Source organism: Rhinolophus sinicus, chromosome 1 (assembly GCF_057876585.1).
Source record: "Rhinolophus sinicus isolate RSI-liver-muscle chromosome 1, RSI-T2T, whole genome shotgun sequence".
In the NCBI taxonomy this organism is placed as follows: domain Eukaryota; kingdom Metazoa; phylum Chordata; class Mammalia; order Chiroptera; family Rhinolophidae; genus Rhinolophus; species Rhinolophus sinicus.
The window spans coordinates 183172304-183192078 of record NC_142501.1 but is presented as its reverse complement, the minus strand read 5'-3'; the positions used below and the strand labels follow the sequence as shown (position 1 = coordinate 183192078).

At 33.2% G+C, this 19775-nt stretch overlaps 1 protein-coding gene across 8 annotated transcripts in view; it reads right to left on the bottom strand.

Moving 5' to 3' along the window:
* Window positions 1-19775, bottom strand: part of GSTCD (glutathione S-transferase C-terminal domain containing) — a 110853-nt gene that overhangs the window by 71839 nt on the left and 19239 nt on the right. For all 8 annotated transcript variants that reach the window (XM_088792321.1, XM_019738934.3, XM_088792314.1 and 5 more), the window contains 2 exons: window positions 18062-18313; window positions 13748-13841 (listed from right to left, as the gene is read on the bottom strand). In XM_088792321.1, the coding sequence (XP_088648447.1) occupies window positions 13748-13841; window positions 18062-18313 (346 nt within the window). The remainder of the gene's footprint in view (window positions 1-13747; window positions 13842-18061; window positions 18314-19775) is intronic.

Sequence of the window (19775 nt, the reverse complement as noted above, 5' to 3'; positions counted from 1 at the left end):
CAAGAGTTTCAAGAATATGAGCAGAGTTTGAAGAGATGCTCCATCACCTCCCACCCTCACCTCTAGTAGAACGCAGTGCAGTCCACAAGTGGGAAATCACTTCGTGTAATATGACCAGATGGTATTAACAGCACAGTGAAAAGAATAAGGTAAGAGAACAGCTGAAAATGTTAAAAGTAATCATCTGTCAACAACGAAGGGTAGAATTCATCTTGGGAATGAAAATTCTTAATATATTAAGTTATGTATGCTGCTTTTAATTGTAATCAAACAAGTTCAAAATTATAAGCCTCTTAAGCAAAGACTCTAAAAATTAGAGGGTTATTATAATTCCTTCCCTATCTTATCCCCACAACTCCAGGAACTAAGAAAAATCACATTAAACAGCAATTTTCTATAACAGGTATGGTCATTGAAAGTAATTTTCAACGCAGCATAGTAATGGTCTGAAATAAGTTTTGGGGGATATACCACTATTCCAAAACATTTCCTTTAGTATGGGAAAATCCCACCCAGGTTAACACATTTCACATTTTATTAACTTTGCCAAGACAATAGCAATACAAATCAGTGCAACTTCACCCAGGGTATCTGCACAAATGCTATAAGGGGTGACTGTGGCATAATCACAAAGCATAATGGACACAGAGCTGGAGTTGTGGACTCAGCTCACTGACAATGTGTCCTGATTGTGTGTTACACAAGGCACGTTGCTTAACTTCATGAGCCTCAATTTTTCTCACTCTAGATCTCTAGTAGTTTCTCTTAGCTCTGATCTTCCATAATTGCTCTGCGTAACATTTTAGGTTTGCCCCCTCCAAATTCAACCAGCTCTCAGCCCTGGAGGTTGACCAGCGTGGGCTACATCAAAAGGCTTCTTTGCCCTCTGGCATCTGGAAGGATTTGGTCAGTGAAAAGCTCCAGCAGGAGATCAGGCCACGGTAAAGAAGAATGAGGACAGGGTATTTTCCCCTGCACTCTCACCCCTAGTCACCTGCGGCTGCTGGCGTCTCTTGTCTGAAGGTTACCACTCCTCTCAAAGCAGGTTGCTGTACTCGAGTTACTCTCCTTTCTTTTCCCTCTCCAAGCCCAGCCAGGCCTAGAGGTGGAAGGAAACAGCTCTGTGGCTACCCCAGGACCTTGCCCTATCCTTTTGTGGTTTTAATGCAACCTGCCTTATGCAACTACTTAATGCAACCATTTCAGAATTAATCTCTCTACACATAAATTCTCCTGAAATGATCCCAATTTCAATGTACTATCTTTTCCTGTTGGGAATCTGACTCACAGTCACTTTTTAAAGAGTTTGACTTGGTGTAAGTCAGAATCTAGTATCTAGTATACACTGAATATTGCTTATTAATGAGACTTAAGGTCATTTGAAAGCAACTTATCCAAAGCACTTATGTTATAAACAAAGAAAATTATTTTAACACATCTTTTTGGTTAGATCATATTCAGATTAAGCCAACAATTACCTGATTTTATAGTAAAGAATTCAGATTAGATGAAAGCAGATAGGCATGACTGAAAAGCAATTTTCTAAGTCATTTTCTTTAATACTGCCTTTGGCAGCTTGGTTTTCTTTCCTTGGTTTACTGAGAAAAAGTAACTGTGAAAATATCCCCAAGGGCATACAAGTATTTAGTCAATAAAGTTCTTTAAAAAAAGAAAGTGGGAGTGCTTGGCCCTATCTAATCTCTACACACCTCAAAATCTGATAGTTTTTGATGTCTAGTTGGTTAAATGTGCACACTGCCACAAAAATACTTTTGTTTTGTCATTGAAATAGACAAGTCAGAGTAAAACCATCATATAAAATAATTTGGTTTTAAGATAAGGAGTTGTCCTGGGAATTGAGCTTACCTTAGTTTTATAAAATATTTGCTATGTAACCATATGCAAAATTTTTAGACTTTTTTTTCCTAAGAAGCATATAAGTTTGCACTTACATGTCTAGAATACAATTTTCTAATGTAATCACTGGTTTCAACATAAACTCTAATTTAATAATTTTCTACAAATAAGTATATAAAATTCACATCTAGAAACATACTACTGATTACTAATACTGTATACTTATGCCATTTAAATAATGACAGTTTTCTATTTATGACTATACTTTGTCCTATGGTTAAGGATAATTTCTTTTTTTTAATTCTTCTGATGGTTCAATCGTGAACAACTGTATTGTTACAGAGCCTGTGAGCTATTGTGATTGCATAGACATTATGGAAATTTCCTTGCTTCAGGTACCTCTCCAATGTGAGTTAGGCCTAATTAAATAAAAATAATGAATGGATTGAGTGCTGAGAGGAGCTGATTCAAAGCACAGAATAATAAAGTTCATTGTGTAGTTGAGCTGATTTTAATCATAACTGTCTGGAATAACACAGAGAATGCCAATTTAAACTAAATGAAGAATACTAATTAGTTTTCATTAGCAGAAAAATAAGGATCCACATCATTAGTTTTCCCTCTGTCTCCTAAATGTAATTATAAACATTTATAATTAAAAAATAATGATTCCTGAAAGTTTAGCAATATCAAGAGTTTTTAAGCTTAAAAACTAAGTAACTTAGTGTGAAATATTCAAAAGTACTCTGGAAAGGCAATCCCAACACTAAATTATTTGAAGAAATACCTCTTTGCAAATGTGCAAAATGGAATTAATTCAGAGCTGGTTTTGCATTAATTATAAACAGAAGTCTTTCAAGGCTTTCAGAACAGTTACACGTAGTTCATATATAACTGCAAATGCTTTGGGGTTGTTTGTTCATTTGTCCTCATTAGAAATGATGTTAAAGGCTGGAACTAAACACTTTATTGCAGATATCTTTGTTTTGGAGCAAACGTTCTTTTCCATTCATTACTTCTGGATGTTACCTATTGCAAGTTTGGCTCCACTTAAAATGAGTACTTCCAAAAAATGTATCCGTTAATAATGTAAAATTTCTGTGAATTTTCACACAAAGCTGCCTCATTCTAAAACATCAAAGCCTTTGTTATGGTACCCATTGCTTGTGGGTACCCATTGCCTTTGGAAAAACTCATAAAGAAAAAAAATCACTGAAAGAAGTTCTTAGGAAAAGCCTTATCTTGAACTTGAAGCACATCTCCAGCCCTAGAGAACTTGGGTGCTGTTGAAAATAGTAGTACTAGAATGATGCTCCAGATCCGATAACCAGAAAGGTCTCGCAGAATTAAAATGGTCCCATCCCAGCTACATTTCACCACAAATTAAAGAAATTAGAACCCCTGCCTGCTAGTTGTTTTCAGAAATAAGATTTCATTACTCACATAAATTCTATTGCAATCTTTTGAAGCAATTCAATCTCTGAAGCATACTAATATTTAACAATATTCACTCCTGAATGAATAATCAGAGATTTCTTATCAGTGAATTGATAATATTCCTAAAACAAAACCACGGTAACTTTCAAATTTGCCTAGTGATATAATAAATGACTTAGTGAAATCAGGAATAGACTCAAATTTCCTTGATTTTTCAATAAATTCTCAATGTGTTCATTTGTGTACAAAAACAATCCAAATAATTATTATACCCTACATATGACCTAGTTGAAATAAACTTTAGATAAATTTGTATAATCACATAGATACTTCTCATGTCAAATATTTTTATTTTGTTTTAAAAAGTAATACTCTTAGAAAGAGTCTCTGTAATCCACCTAGATAAACTAGCCATTAAAACCTTTCTTGGTAATCAGTCATCATAGGCTCTGCTTCCAAAGTACTTAAAACATGGTCTATAAATAGGGTTCTTGAAGTCTAACCCTAGAGGATAGAACAAAGCATAATATAACACTGGAAAGAATTACAACAAATTTAACTCCAAGAGGAGAAGAAAAGACTTAAAAAATTTTTTTTAAATCACATGCCACAGTTAAGTACACTTAAAAAGTTCTACGGCTTAAAAACAGAAGACAAAAAGAAAGATGAAACCCAGAGGGTGTAAGGTACCAAAACTGTGAGCCCATTTACCAGTGCCCCCCAACTAAAGAACTGCTTCTGTGGCAGATACTGGCCCTGCACTTTTGTTGAGGGCTTTGAAGTAATTAAATTTAAATTTAATTTTGTTACTCTTCTTTTTCAAGCCTTGTATACAGCAAAGTGGTTCTAGACAATTTAGTTAGTAGTACAATGTTATGCAAGTGTGTGGAAATGTCCACACCTGAGGTGATTTAAAGTTCAAAGTAAACTTGAGTCAGGATAGGTGGCCTAGGAAATTGACAACTTCCTTGAGGATACAACATGAGGTGCCTCACTGGTTACACAAGTAATGACTGTATGTAGTACCTACAGCTAGAGAAACATAAGAACCAATTTCATCCAGTTCAGCTGATCCCTATGAAACTGACATGACCTTTAACTAATTTTAATGTCATTATAATGTCATTTGCATTGCAGTTACTATGACTCCCATCATGCATCTGACACCATGACAGTTCAGGAGGAACCAAATAAAGAAGAAAAAGTGGGAAACAAAGGAGGAAGAGATGAATGAACCACCTCAAAGGGAAGTCACCAATTCCCTGCCCTGGGAGAGATTTAAAAATCAATGTATTATTTCTATACAATTATAATAAAGTTGTTTATTTTGTCGTTCTTTTTTATTTAAACTTAACATTTCACATGAAGAAACTTTAAACATTTTAAAATTTCATATGAAGAGAGTAACACTGAAAAGTAAAAATAGAAAACAAAAAGCTTCTGCACAGCCAAAGACACCATCCAAAAAATAAAAATACAACCAACTGAATGGGAGAAGATATTTGCAAACAATATCTCCAATAACAGGCCAATATCCAAAATATATAAAGAACTCATACATCTTAACAACAATAAAACACAATCCAATCAAAAAATGGGCAGAGGACCTGAACAGATTACTTGCCCAGGAAGAAAAACCAATGGCTAATAGATATATGAAAAGATGCTCAACTTCACTAGCTATAAGGGAAATGCAAATGAAAACCACAACAAGATAACACCTCACACTTATTAGAATGGCTATAAACAATAAGACAAGAAATAACTGTTGAAGAGGCTATAGAGAAAAAGCAACTCTCATACACTTTGGTGGGAATGTAAATTGGTACAGCCACTATGGAAAACAGTATGGAATGTCCTCCAAATATTAATAGAGCTACTTATATGACGCAGCAATCTTTCTTCTGGCCAATATCCAAAATATTGGAAAACATATTTTTCTGCCCAAAAAATTGGAAAACATTTATTTGTAAAGATACCGTGTTTCCCCGAAAAATAAGACCTAGCTGGACAATTAGCTCTAATGCGTCTTTTGGAGCAAAATTAATCTAAGACCCAGTCTTATTTTACTATAATATAAGACCAGGTCTTATCTAACATAATATAATATAAGACTGGGTCTTATATTAATATTTGCTCCCAAAGATGCATTAGAGCTGATTATCTGGCTAGGTCTTCTTTTTGGGGAAACACGGTATATGCACCCCTATGTTTATTCCAGCATTATACACAGTCGCCAAGACATGGAAACAAGTGTCCTTCGATAGATGATTGGTACATAGTACCAAGATATAGTACATATATACAATGGAATACTACTCAGCCATAAGAAAGTATGAAATACTGCCATTTGCAACAACATGGATAGATCTTAAAAGTATCATGCTAAGCGAGTAAATCAGACAGAAAAGGACAAGGATAATATGATTTCACTCACATGGAATATACGAGGTGTGATCAAACACTACAGTGCATGTTTAAATTTTAAAAAATTATTACAGTAAAAGATACATTGTCATTAATGCCCCTCAAAATACTATCCCTCGCTTCAATCACACTTATCTCATCGTTCTTGCCACTTTCTGAAGCAGTTCTCGAAGTCCTGTTTCATGAGTGTCTTTATTTGTGCTGTTGTGGCTGCCTTGATGTCCTGAATCCATTCAAAACATTTACCTTTCACGGTCATTTTGAATTTGGGAAATAGCCAGAAGTTGCACTGTGCAAGATCCGGTGAATAAGGTGGATGAGGACACACGGTAATGTTTTTATTTGACAGAAATCCCCATACCAGATGCCACATATGACACGGAGGCTTTCCATTCTGATCACAAAATATGATGAATGTTGCTGCTGAGTGCCAACCAACGGAAAGGCAGGGATCTTCAATACGGGAAGTGGTGCAATGAACCTTAGTAACAGTGTGTGACAAGTTTCAACTTGTTTGGTGTAGTCAGTAGGGTGTGAGCTACAGTTGAGAGAAGGTGTGTTTTAAAGTGTGCTGTAAATCATCCTCCATCATGACAATGCTACGTGTCACATGTCGCTTCTGATATACAGCAATTTCTGTCAAATAAAAGCATTATGGTGTGTCCTCATCGACCTTGTTCACCAGATCTGGCACTGTGCAACTTCTGTCTCTTCCCCAAAGTCAAAATCATTCAGGACATCGAGGCAGCCATGTCCTGAGGCAGCCACACCAGTGCGACTAAAGACATTCACGAAAGAGGACTTTCAGAACTGCTTCAGAAAGTGGCAAGAATGATGAGATAAGTGTGTTTGAAGCAAGGGGGAGTATTTTGAGGGGGATTAATGGCAATGTGTCTTTTACTGTAATAAAGTTTTTTAAATTTAAACATTCATCATATTATTTGATCATACCTCATAAAACAGAAAGCATCAAATGGACAAACAAAACAGACAGAGACAACAGAAGAGTGGTCATCAGAGGAGATGGGGGAGTTGTGGGGAGAATGAAGAGGGTAAAGGGGGTCAAATTTATGGTGAGGAAGGAGACTAGACTTTGGGTGATGAGCACACAATGTAATATACAGATATGTATTATACAATTGTATGCTAGAAACTTACATAATGTTATTAACCAATGTCACTCCGATAAACTTAATTTAAAAAAAAAAGAAAAATATCTTTCTACTAGTTCTCTACCTATTTATGTTACCTTCCTCTCCAATAAAGATTACAATGTAGTACATTACTTTTTCTAATTAAACAATTCACCTAATAGTTACTTGTTAAAATCTATATAAAAATATTCCTACCACCAGTACTACCTCTCTCAATTACCAAGTATAATTAATTAGTATTTTATAAAAGACCAACATTTTCGTATAAGGAATGTCTAATGTTATAGTAATTAGAAGAATTTGCCTACTAAAATTTTATCCACCTCTCTGCCAGTTTCAATTCCTTCTATTATTTTCACTGACTTTTCAAACGTTTTACTAGAAAAGGAGAGGAATTTAACACACGGTCTGCTCTATATTATTTATGTTCATAATACATAATAATATAATACATATGTGATATATATTTCTCTATCTGTATCCAAATATCTCAGTGTGTGTGTGTGTGTGTGTGTGTGTGTGTGTGTGTGTGTTGGCACTGAGTCAAGAGTACCACTAAACTTACAACAAATTTATTCTTTGTAATCTTGCTCTATTTTAAACCATTTAATATAAATTCTGTCTACATATACTATCTTTTAGAGGTCTTTAGCTTCAGATTAAAATGCAGTTTAAATAAAAGATTGTATTACTTTTGGTAAAACACCAAAATCCTTTTTGAGAACCTCACCCTTGAAAGAAGAGAAAATGGTTATAAACTTGTAGAGTTCTGAGTCAAATATGGTCACATTTTGTATTTCACAGCTAAGTATAACTTAGAGAAATGAAAAACATTTATGTTTGAAAATGTTTTCCCCGGAAAAGTGAAAGAAAAAAACACAAAAAACCTTTTGATCTCATTCTCTTGGTGTGCTTTTAGTATTTTAAATGCCAAAAAATTCAAAATATAACATCCTTATGATCTAAAGTTATTCAATATAAACAAAAAAATGTTGGGGAGAGTATATCCTTACATTTTCTCACCAGAGAATAATTTTTTAAAAAGATAACAAATATGCTAACTTTGAGTCTTGTCTAGAGTGGTGAAATGGAAAAATAAGAATCTGAGACTTGTATTTCAGAAAAAAAAAATTCTTGACAGAGTTATTTCTATTTACATTATCAAGATACTTCTACTTTCATTTATATTTGTTAGTATAATAACTTAAAGTAGAAGTTTTCATTGTTACCAAATGGTTCAGATGTATGCACAAGTTATTATTAATATATTTGATGTAGTCCATGATAAATGCAGAAAAATAATAATTTTAGGTTGTAAACAAAAATTTTAGAAAGGTTTAATCTTGTTGTTCACCTTACTTTTGTGACAACAGATTGAAATTAAAGCTGCCAAATCATGCACCGTATCAGTTACCCAGGGTAACAATTCACACAGTGTGGTCCTCAAAACAGCAGATACAGCATTAGCTGGAAACTTCTCAGAAATGCACATTCTAGGGTCCCTTGGGAGACCTGAATGAGAAACTCTAGGGTTGGGCCCAGTAATTTGTTTTAACAAGCCTTCCAAATGATTCTCATGGATGTCCTAGGTTGGAAAGCAATGGTTTAGGACAATGAAGCATCCTTACACCCTTTCTAGAGGCCCTAAAACAAGCTTTTATGTTTTAGATTCCCCAAAGGAGGGCACTACTTATATTTTGAGTGAGATAATTCCTGTTATGGTGAACTTTTAGCACCCCTGGCCTTGGAACAAACAGCAATAAATAATGCCATTTACCATATCCATTAGGGACAGGAAGAACCACTGAGGGAAAGGCTCAGTTTAGTTTTTCCTTTGTCCACCATGGATCCAACCCTCTCCAAAGACCTTGACAACATTCTTCCCTTGATTATCCAAATCTCTTCTGGATTATCCAAATCCTGTTGGTTTATAGAAGCATACTACAGAAGGGTAGGGGTGAGGTTACAGACTTTGCATCAAGGCCAGTTTTTTTACTATTTATATTATATATTACTATCTTATTTTGTATTTTTTCCTAATGTCAAACATCAATCCATTCTTTTCAACCCAAAGTATTTTACAGAAAACAAATGGGGAAAAAACTGGATATTTACATAAATGATTCTTATCAGAATAAACTTTTACATTTAAAACCTTAGTCATCTATAATTCCTATATATACGAAGGTTGGCTAAAGAAAATATCTTGCCACTAAGACAGTAAAATCTGTCACTAGGATTGAAATATTATACATTCTCCTAGAACTATAAATTTAATCAGTGATTTGTACAAAAGGAGTTAGAACATACCGATTTATAATCCTTATTCTAAGAATCCATACATGTCTATCCCAAGCAAATGAAATCTACTGGGTTTAAACCTCTTGAGAAAGGAGAGAACTTATAATCTCTTTCTAGTAAAACTGCCATTAAATATGTTTCTTTTATATCAACTAATAAGTATATATGTTAAACTGAGTCATACAGGGTGAGGGTGAATATTTAAAGTTTTTTATGTACTGCTTCTATGTCAGTCTTCCTAGGAGATGGTGTTTTCACGTAGCTCAAAAGCAAAACCAAGGCCTCAGGTATACTTAATTGGGCCATATTTCTAAGACAGTGGAAGTTTGAATATAAGAATAAAAGAAATTATAACTGGAACAACACCTAAGCAACTATCTTCTTGTCTCCTTTATTTTCTATAAGGTCCTGCTTCTGACTCTTCTCCCTTCTATGTGATTAACATGGCGACTCTGGGCTAGGAGCAACTCCTAATATAGGCTCCACCCACCTAACAACTGCTGGAGATCAGAGAGGGCCATAGGGAAATACTGCATGGAGTGAATGGCTTAGCGCAGCTCTATTCTACGTCTTAAGGCAAAAGACTATACCCATTCCCTTCTTCATACTTCAAGGACAAAATGTCACAGGACAAGAAGAGAGATGCCCTTCAACTTATCAAAAGGGAGTCCGCAGGCTCATGCATTATTTATCCCAGTCCATTAGAGTAGGAAATCACTGTTATTTGAGGACAAATAGTAATGGAGAGTATACAATTGCCTGGATCTTCTCAGTGCTGTAGGAGACTGCTGGTTGAAGATTTTCAATCAGGGGACATGATCAATATTAACTCCTTTCATGCCTCACTTTTTATAATTTACCTTATACAGAGACTTCTGATCACAACTACCTGCATGAGAACTTTAACCACATACCCTTAATTCAAAAATGAAAACCACTGCAAACAATCTGAAATTCAACTTAGTAGGTGTACTTTTTCACAGAGATGTGGGCATAGCAATTCTGAAATTATTGTTCGCATATTGTAGAACTCAATGAATAAACAAACATGTAGGTAATGTTGGGAGCAGACATTACCTTAGCCAAATGATTAACGTTAACATCACTGGGCCCAAATTGACATCATGTGCCTTCTGATACAATGCACGGAGAAGACACCGCATCATTTCTGTGGTGTTCCTGCCCAGATGCCTAACTTGAATCTAGTCATGTGCAAACAATTAAAGAAGGCTAGATTAGGTAAGAGTGTGTACTGAATTAAATATCCTGTTTAGATAACTGTAATATGACTTTGTAAGAAAATAGCCTTATTCTTAAAGAAGATAGTTAAGTAGAGGCATGATATCTAAAACTTATTCCAAAACAGTCCATAAAAATTATAATAATAGTAATAATGATGATGATGATGATGTATATTAAATCTTCAGTTTTGCTTTCTGCAAACTAAATAATCTCAATTATTTTAGCCTTTTAAATCTATGTGAGACAAAGAATTTTAAAAGTTGCCTATTTTAAACAGAAATGGGAAGTAAAAAAAAGAATCTGTAGTCTCAATTCAATTCAATTTAACAAAAAAGTATTGAGTACCTATACACAGCACTCTTATATTCAAAGAGCTCTCAGTCTACTGGAGAAGGAAAAACGCATATAAATATAGTAAAAGACAAGCATAACATAAGTATCAAAAATGAAATATAAGAAAGTTCTAAAGGAATGTTGAGAGAGAGAGATTAATTCTGACTACTATATTAGTATTATTAACATTTATTATTTACTAGGCACTGTAATAAGTGCTTTATATATTAATTTATTGAATATACCACAATTTCATAAGGTTGGCACTATTATCCCCATTCTACAGATGAGGCAATTGAGGCACAGAGAAGTTGAGAATCTGGCCATAGGTTATCTAGCTGGTTAGTAGTCCAGGTTTCAAACTCAGGCAGGCTGACCTCATAGCTTAAGCAGAAGCTTAATGAAGGAAGCAGCATTTGATTGACCCTAAAAAAGGAGTATAATTTCAAAAGAATGGGAAGTGGGAAGAAGAATATTTAAAGCTGCAGGAGAAACAACAGTGAAAGTATAGAGATAATAAATTATAGGTTAAGCAAAACAGTGAAAAGTTCAGAGAACGGTATGTAAGATGTGGAGAGAAATAGGTAAGAGCAGAAGATAGGAGATTAGACAGGTTTAAGAAATATATTAGATTCCATTATGAGGATTAATATAGACTATGTTAGTAAAGAGAATGATTTTTATAATATGTGCCATAATCTTGATATAACTCAATGAATTTAGTATAAGGAGTCAGTCTTTGCAACATCCAAAAGAACCAAGTGTCAAAAATAACACTACAATTTAATCTGTCCTAAAGGAAAGTACCAGAACACAAACCATAACACTTTCATAGTGACCTCCACACCCCTATGTATGATCATTTCATTTCACAAAAATCCTGTTACCATGCAATATTGAAATTGCCATAACTGAAAACAAAAAATCAAAATGCCACAATTCTGCCTTAGTTTAATGAGACTATAAACTTTTTAAGAAACAGTAAGTGAAATGTGAGTAAACCATGTGTCTCTTCTGTGATAGCTCCCTCTTTGTCACAATATTTATAAAAACAAGGTGAACCGGTGAACCATTTATAAGGATATAATAAGCTATCCATAAACTCCTCCAGATAGGCACTTATAACCAGTAAAACAACCAGACATGAATGTTTAATGTCAGATTTCTGGGTTGTTTATTGATTGCTCATATAATAAGTGAAAATGTTATTTTGGTCTCATAGTAAATTAATTATTGATAAAGCAAAACATGTGGCAGTTATAAAACTCTGTTTTTTATTTCTTGATAAATATTAATGAAATTCTGATTTTTATTTAGTAATCTACAGGTTTAACCTGTTCAAAACCTATATTATAACCAAAGAGTATACAAAATCCCATTAAAAGTACAATAAAAACATGTAAATGTTTTCAAACATTTAAATTTTCAAAATGTCAAAAATAGTAAAAATCAAAACATTAACAAAGTTATTAGTGATTATGTTTTATATATTTAATAAAAGACCAAAAATGAATTTTATTTTTATGAAATATCTTTGAGGCAGAGTTTTTAACTGCCCAACATAATCTTCTTCCATTCTGGAAGAATAGTAAAGTATTTCCTTGATTGACAGAACAGAATTGATCAGTAAGATACAGACAATATTAGGAAGCATCACAGAACAGAATATGGAAACAAAAGGCAAATTATTTCAAAGAACATTTGAAAATCAAGTTATATTTGACTTAGTATAAAACTAAAGAATGCATGAATAATTAAAGAAATAGAATATTGAGCTACAAAAAAGTTCCCCACATAAAGATACCTAAAATGGTATTTCAAATTCAACAATCATCCTTTACATGTTTAACTGGATTTCTGAGAGTAGGGAAAATCCATAAGGCCTTTAAAAGAGGTTAGGGAACTGAAAAGCAGTGTAATAATCTTGAACTGATACTAGAGCTGCCTAGATGGTATTGGCTAAAAATAGGAATCTAACCTTTAACAATAAGACAAAGAAGAGAGGCTAGTCCTTGATCCTTAGCATGGTAAAGAGTTGGAATTAATATCACTACATGACAGCAGAAACCTTGAGAACCTATATTACCTATGAAAGGATGCATTAAAAGTCTACTCGACAGCAAAGGAAAATGGTAAAAGGTAACTTGTTCATTTAAACCTCAGCTCCTGATAGAAAAGGTTGAAGGAATCTCAAGCTGAAAAATTAATGCTAAGTGGTCTTAAATTCTAATACCTTGAAATGCCCAGCAGAGCAAACATAAATTTTCTTTTCTATGGGAATTTACTCCTAACCTCGTAAGGCCCCACAAGATTCCCACAGATTTAGGCAACCCAAAAATGAATTCACAATCTAAAATTACAAAAGTAACAGGGAAATAAGAAATCAGGAGTGAAGTCAACAGAAACAACAAATAGAAGAATTACACCTCTATTAATATCAGGTATTAGAAATAACAAATACAGAGTATAAAAAGAGGAAATGGAAACATGAGCAAGGAAAATGTTATCAAAAACAAACAAATCAAATATAATTTCTAGCAATGAAAAACATTTAATTAAAAACCTAACTATAAATTTATTTTTTTTCCAAACACTATTTTAAACAATTGGAGGAAATGACTATGGACTTGTTTTTAGATAATCAAGGAATTTTTGTAAATTTTTATTATTTCTGATAATGACATGGTGATTATTAAGATGTGAATATTTCTTAGCTATGTATACTATAGTATAACATGTTATCTGAGATTAGCTTCAAAATACTCCAGCAAAGAAAATATGGAATAAATAAAGCAAATGTTAGAAAAACATGGGAAATATTAAATCTTAGTGATGCATACATATGAAAATTTTATAATAAAAATAAAATGAAAATTCAATGGATAGGATAATCAGAACATTAGATAGAGCCAAAAAGAAAATTAGAGAATTGGAAGATGGATCTGATGTGAGTATCCAGATTATGAGTAAAATTTAAAGGAGAAAAACAAACTCACCTTCCTTTGGGCTCACTGCTGCAGGAAGACTGTTCCAATCAAGGGTCCAAGTAGGGCAAGGGTGAGGAGAAAACATCACTTCAATGCCTTTTTCCTAGAAAAGGAAATAGGCCCTTTCCAAATTAATAAATTAATAAAATCCTGTTATGGTCTACAAGGCCAAAATTATATTTTCTATACTAGTAAGGAAGAATACAAATATCAACAATCATCAGGTTTTTTTCAAAATATTTAGTTACATAAGAAAAATGATATACTGAGTTTTTTGACAGCACACTTACTTTCCTATTATTTTTATACTAAGATAATAAAAAGTGATATTTAAAAATTATTACCTGAAAATACATAGAAGTAATAGCTACCTAGAAATTTATTAGGTGTCAAAAAGACAAGTTACCTGAGGATAAAAATATTATCAAAAAGAATCCACACAGAGATAATAAAAATCTAACTCTGCGTATGTCCATCAATGTCTGTGTTTACATATATGAAAATTGCCACAGCCTAGGAGTTATATTTACAGGACCAAAAAGTGCCCACTTCAACAGATGCCCCAGAATAGCATCCATACCAATTTTTTACAAATGCCTGCAATGTCATTAGAAAAGGATCCCTCTGGTATAACCAAACAGTTCCCAACATTTTCAAGAATGAGGACTACTTTTCAATACATCAAAAAATTCTCAGGCTCCTTTCCCATATTAAGCGTTGCACATTTATTTATTTGATCAACAGAGAGTGATATGGCATACACATGGATTCTCAGACTTCTTCCAATCACATTCTGGGTCTACAGACACAGAATAGATATCCATGGTTCAGGGTTGTTGTTGTTTTGTTTGTTTTTTATTATTTATTTATTTATTTTTAATCTGCAGGAATATACTATTGAAAAGAAAAATCTTTGAGAACCTATGACTAACCCATTTGTAATAGTTAGTTCGTGAGATTATTTTCCATTATGGAAACTAGCTGAATTCCTGTCCCAAAGGAAATAGCATAAAATTTATTTTGTTGGGGTAGAGATATAGCTAGAGGTCCAGAGGACTCCCTTGCCTCTAGTAAGATAAACACATGTATCTCTCTGACCTCATCTACCTCTCTCCATCTTCTTTATTCTAATCTAGCCATATTGAACTTCTTGCTATTCTTCATTTTACCAAACTCATTCCTACCTTAGGGTCTTTTTAAGAATACAATCATGTTGAGATACAATTTATATGCCATAACATTTACACTTTTTAAAGCGTAAATGTTTTTTAGAATATTCACAGTTGGGTAACCATGAGCATCATCTAATTTGAGAACATTTTCATCACCTCAAAAAGATTCCCCATCCCCATTAGCAGACACTCTTCATTCTCCCCTCTTAGCTCCCTGCCCTAGACAACTACTGAACTACTTTCTCACCGTAGACTTACCCAGGGTCATTTTATTATACTAGCTAAATTCTCTGCCTACAACACTTCCTCCAAATCTTCAACTCATTCAGGTTATTTGCTCAATGCCTTCACCTCATCAGATAAGCCTTCCCGACCACCTTACCTAAAAAGGACTCCGACCCCAATCACCTCTACCCTTTATCCTACATTATTTTTTACAGCACATGTCATTACCTAATGTGTTATATACATTTGTATTTCTTTCTTTATTTACCTCCTCCACCAGAGTAAGCACCATGAGAGCAGTCCAATTTGTTCCTCATATATCTAATATTCAGACCAATGCACGGTATTTAGTAGACACATGCACATTTTTTGGACTGACTAAATAAATACATTTAAAACTTCTACCGAATAGGGAAATTGTGGAGGTAAGATTGCGTCAAGGAATACAAAAAGAGAAAAAAAAGTGAGATGTGAGTGTTCTTAAGAAATGCTTTACTATTTTACACTTCCACTTAGCACTAATTTTATGTGTCCTCATGTAACTGGTACAAAATACTGTGACTGTACAGAAATGAAAAGTTATTGTATAAACAAAATTAATATATTCACAGGATATATTATTTTGATATAATATTTACTGTCTTTCAAAACATGTCATAGAGAAATCCACTAAGTAAGTAGCAAAAATAATGCTCTCTTAAACAAGAAATTTTATTGTATCTACAATTAAGTTTGAATTAAATGAAAACAAAAAATTTAACTTATTTTCAGATCTGAACATTCCTTTTTCAAAATTGTAAATGCAATGTCCCGGTCAAATTTTATACAACCATAAGATTTAAAATCAGAAATGAATCATACAGAATGTTTATTAGACTCTCTTAATTTATAAATGTAGACATGGAGACCTTTTAGTTAAATGATTTATTAAAGGTCACAGTGTTAGCTTAGCTACAAAGCTGAGACTAGAATCCAAGTCACATGGTCCCTAGTATAGTCTTCACGTGGACTGCTCCCAGCTCAGTGACTGAGAGTGGCAGAGACACTAAGGCAGGCCCATTCCTGAGAAACATGGAACTCTCTTACCGATGATTCAAGCTCAAGGATTCCCCATTGGCTTGTCAAAAGTTTCTTAGAACTGCACTTAAGTCTAAGAATTTTCTGACTCAACCTTTCTACCTTTCCTATCTCATGCATAGGGGTCAAATCTGCATCGTGGACTGAAGGCTGCCCCAGCCTCCTCTGGCTCCCTCCCCACTTTCCCTCACAGATGTTTTCCTCAGTAGGCCTCTTGCATATCTAAATCTATCTTGGAGTCTCCTTCTGGGAGGAACTGAACTAACAAATACCCTGTAAGTTAAAAATTCAGAATTCCATTGTATTTTTATATTATTACAATCACTTTTATTGATAATCATTTATTAACATTTTCTGAATTTAAATTTTAGTTATTTATCTCCCTTTGTTTATAAATATTTTTAAATGTATAAAATGCAAATGTCTTTCCTAATTCATTTTACTGCTGGAAAAACATAGGCAGAAAAATCTGAATTGCTAATTTTTCTTTTAAGGCTCTGCATAAGTATGAATTGAAAGCACAGACTTTTGGTTTGTTGAAATTTTTAAAATTCGTGTTTAAATACAAAGCAGATTATTCTCCTGATGATTATTTATTTAAGAACACTCAGAGATGAACAAGAGATCCCCACTCAGTGTAACCATGATAAAGGCAAATCAAACTTTGGACATGCCTTAATAGCTTCCAAAATAAACTATATAACCCAGTTTCATTGTTTCATAACTAGGCTAACAAAACTTAGCTGAAGAAAAATAAGGACTGGTTTCACTACTAAGATTCTGTGCTTTTCTAAATCTGCGAACTTTCTGTTAACTATACGCGTAGAACTCAAGTAATTCCTAAACCAAGTACAGAAATATAATGAACATTTTTCCAGTACAACTCAGATAAATGGCTCAAATTACTTCATGAATTCTGTATTCAAATAAATCATCAAATAGTCTGAGTTAAAAGCAACACATTTTTGTAGATTATCTTGAGTGGTAGAGAAAACTTTTATAATTAGCACTATTAGAAACAAATTATGCAGCAAAAAGAGAAAAATGTAAATCATATATGTTATTATGTAAAAGAGCAGCAAAATCAAAGACTAAAGTAAAAGTCAAAGAATTAAAAAAATCATATTTAGAAAAAATCTTGGAATGTAAATTGAGATAATTTGTATTTCCTTAATTCAAATCATCCTCTCAAAATTAAAAAGAAAACAAAAAACAAACAAAAAAACTTGAAACCAAATCCTTGCAACAGAAAAACATCAGGTAAAACAGTAAACTTGACCAGGTGTGATATGACCTTGGTGTCTTGAATATTAAAAAGACAAAAAAAGAGATAGAGAGTGTGTTGAAAAAAATGCTATTTAAAAGTATATATTCTGACTTATGTGGCTCCAAAGACACATAATATTAAAAATCTTCAGTTTACTACCTTTCACTTAAATTCAAAGGCTAATAGAAATATTAAATGGTCAAGAGTGATATAAGACAGCTACAAAAAAGCAGTAACCTGAAGAATATCTGACAGAGTATAAATGAGAAAAGGTAGAGTAAAAATGTATCTAAACTGGAGGAACCAAAATATATATAAAATTTTCAGTTATAAGGCTGTTAGATTTATGGATTAATTGGTTTATTTTGTTTCAATTATTTATTTGCTTTCTGTGTGAAACAATATTGTTCAATTAAAAATAATCAATATTTCATTCTGTAAAAACAAAAAAGGATACCTACAAATAAAATTTATAACACAAATAATATCAACAAATGATTACAAGTTAGGGTAGAATGCTCAGCAACATTATCACACGGAGTTTTTTAAAGAAAATATTAATAAAGAAAACAATTTAAGTACCATTAATTTGGTCATAGTGGGTCTCGGTCCTCCAATAAATGAAGGATCATTTTGCTCCTCTACACCTGGGACCTCATTTAAATTTGGATGCTGTTCATTTGAGGTGCTCAGCAACTCTGGTAAATGGAGAAACTGGATCCCACAGTGAGAAGCTGCTGTTTTCACTCCTGGCACTTCTTGAATCCTCTGGTACCAAGCGGAAAGCAGGGGAAATTCTACCAGCTTTTCAGAAAGTTTCTTGCAGATAATTAACTAGCAGAAAAAGAACAAAGCACAGTATTATATGTTTTTGTTTATGACAGCTGTATTGAAGTAACTTTACATACCATAAAATTCTCACATTTTAGGTGTATGGTTCAAACAATGAGTTTTAGTAAATTTATACAGTTGTGCAACGATCATCATAATCCAGTACTAGCACACTTAAGTCACACCAAAAGTCCCCTTGTGACCATTTGCAGTCAATCTCTGCTCCCCTCGTCAGTTGCAGGCAACCACTGATCTACTTTCCATGTATGTAATTTTGCCTTTTCTGGAATTTCATATATACGAAAACATAAAATGTGTCTACCCTTTTCCATTTAGCATTATGTTTTTGAGATAAATTCATGTGGTTGCATTTGTCAGTAGTTTGTTTCTTTTTTATTACGATGCAGCACTTAAAGTAAGTGCTTTTCTATTTATTCAAATTAGAAATATTTGAAACCATTACTTCTGATGTAAATTAATATTTTTTTTTGTTTTCTGTTGCTTCGATGCTTTCTCCCTAGCACCACCACCAAACTTCAATTTCTTTAAAAATTAGAATGTTCTTGTTTCTTTGTGAGACACTAAACATTGTTGCCATAGAAACAGTTATAATGTCACAAACAGATTATGGCATATGATTGTGAACAGACAGATAAAAAGGTCAAGTTACACAAAATCTCTACAAATATACCTAGCAATAATCAATACCAAAGCAGGAGCCAGGAAGCACAGGAAATTAATGGAAACTTTACTTGTGTGTGTATATATACATATATATTTACTCTATTTTAACTAGACTTTACGGTTAAATAAGCACATGTAATTTATTTTAAAGGCAGGATTTACGTCTAACTCTCTTTGTACACTGCAAGCACTTAAAACACTGCCTTACAAAAAAATGCAAACTGCTCAGTGAATGAAATAAATCCTCACTTATATTGTCAATCAATCTATGACAAAGGAGGCAAGGATATAAATGGGCTAAAGACAGTTTCTTTAATAAGTGGTGTTGACAATACTGGACAGATACATGCAAAAAATGAAATTAGATCACTTTCTTACACCATATAAAAATAAATTAAAATGGGTTAAAGACTTAAATGTTAGACCTAAACCATAAACCTAGAAGAAAACATAGACAGGAAACTCGCTGACATTGCTCTTGTCAATATCTTTTTGAATATATCTCTTCAAGCAAGGGAAACAAAAGAAAAAAACAAATAAATGGGACTACATCAAATTAAAAAGTTTTTGCAGGGAGAAGGAAACATCAACAAAATGAAAATACAACCTACTGAATAAGAGAAGATATTGATAAATGATACATCTAATAAAGGGTTAATATCCAAACTATGTAAAGGACTCATACAACTTAACACCAAAAACCCCAATCCAATTCAGAGCACCTGAATAGACGTTTCTCCCAAGAGGACATACAGATAGCCATAAGACATATGAAAAGATA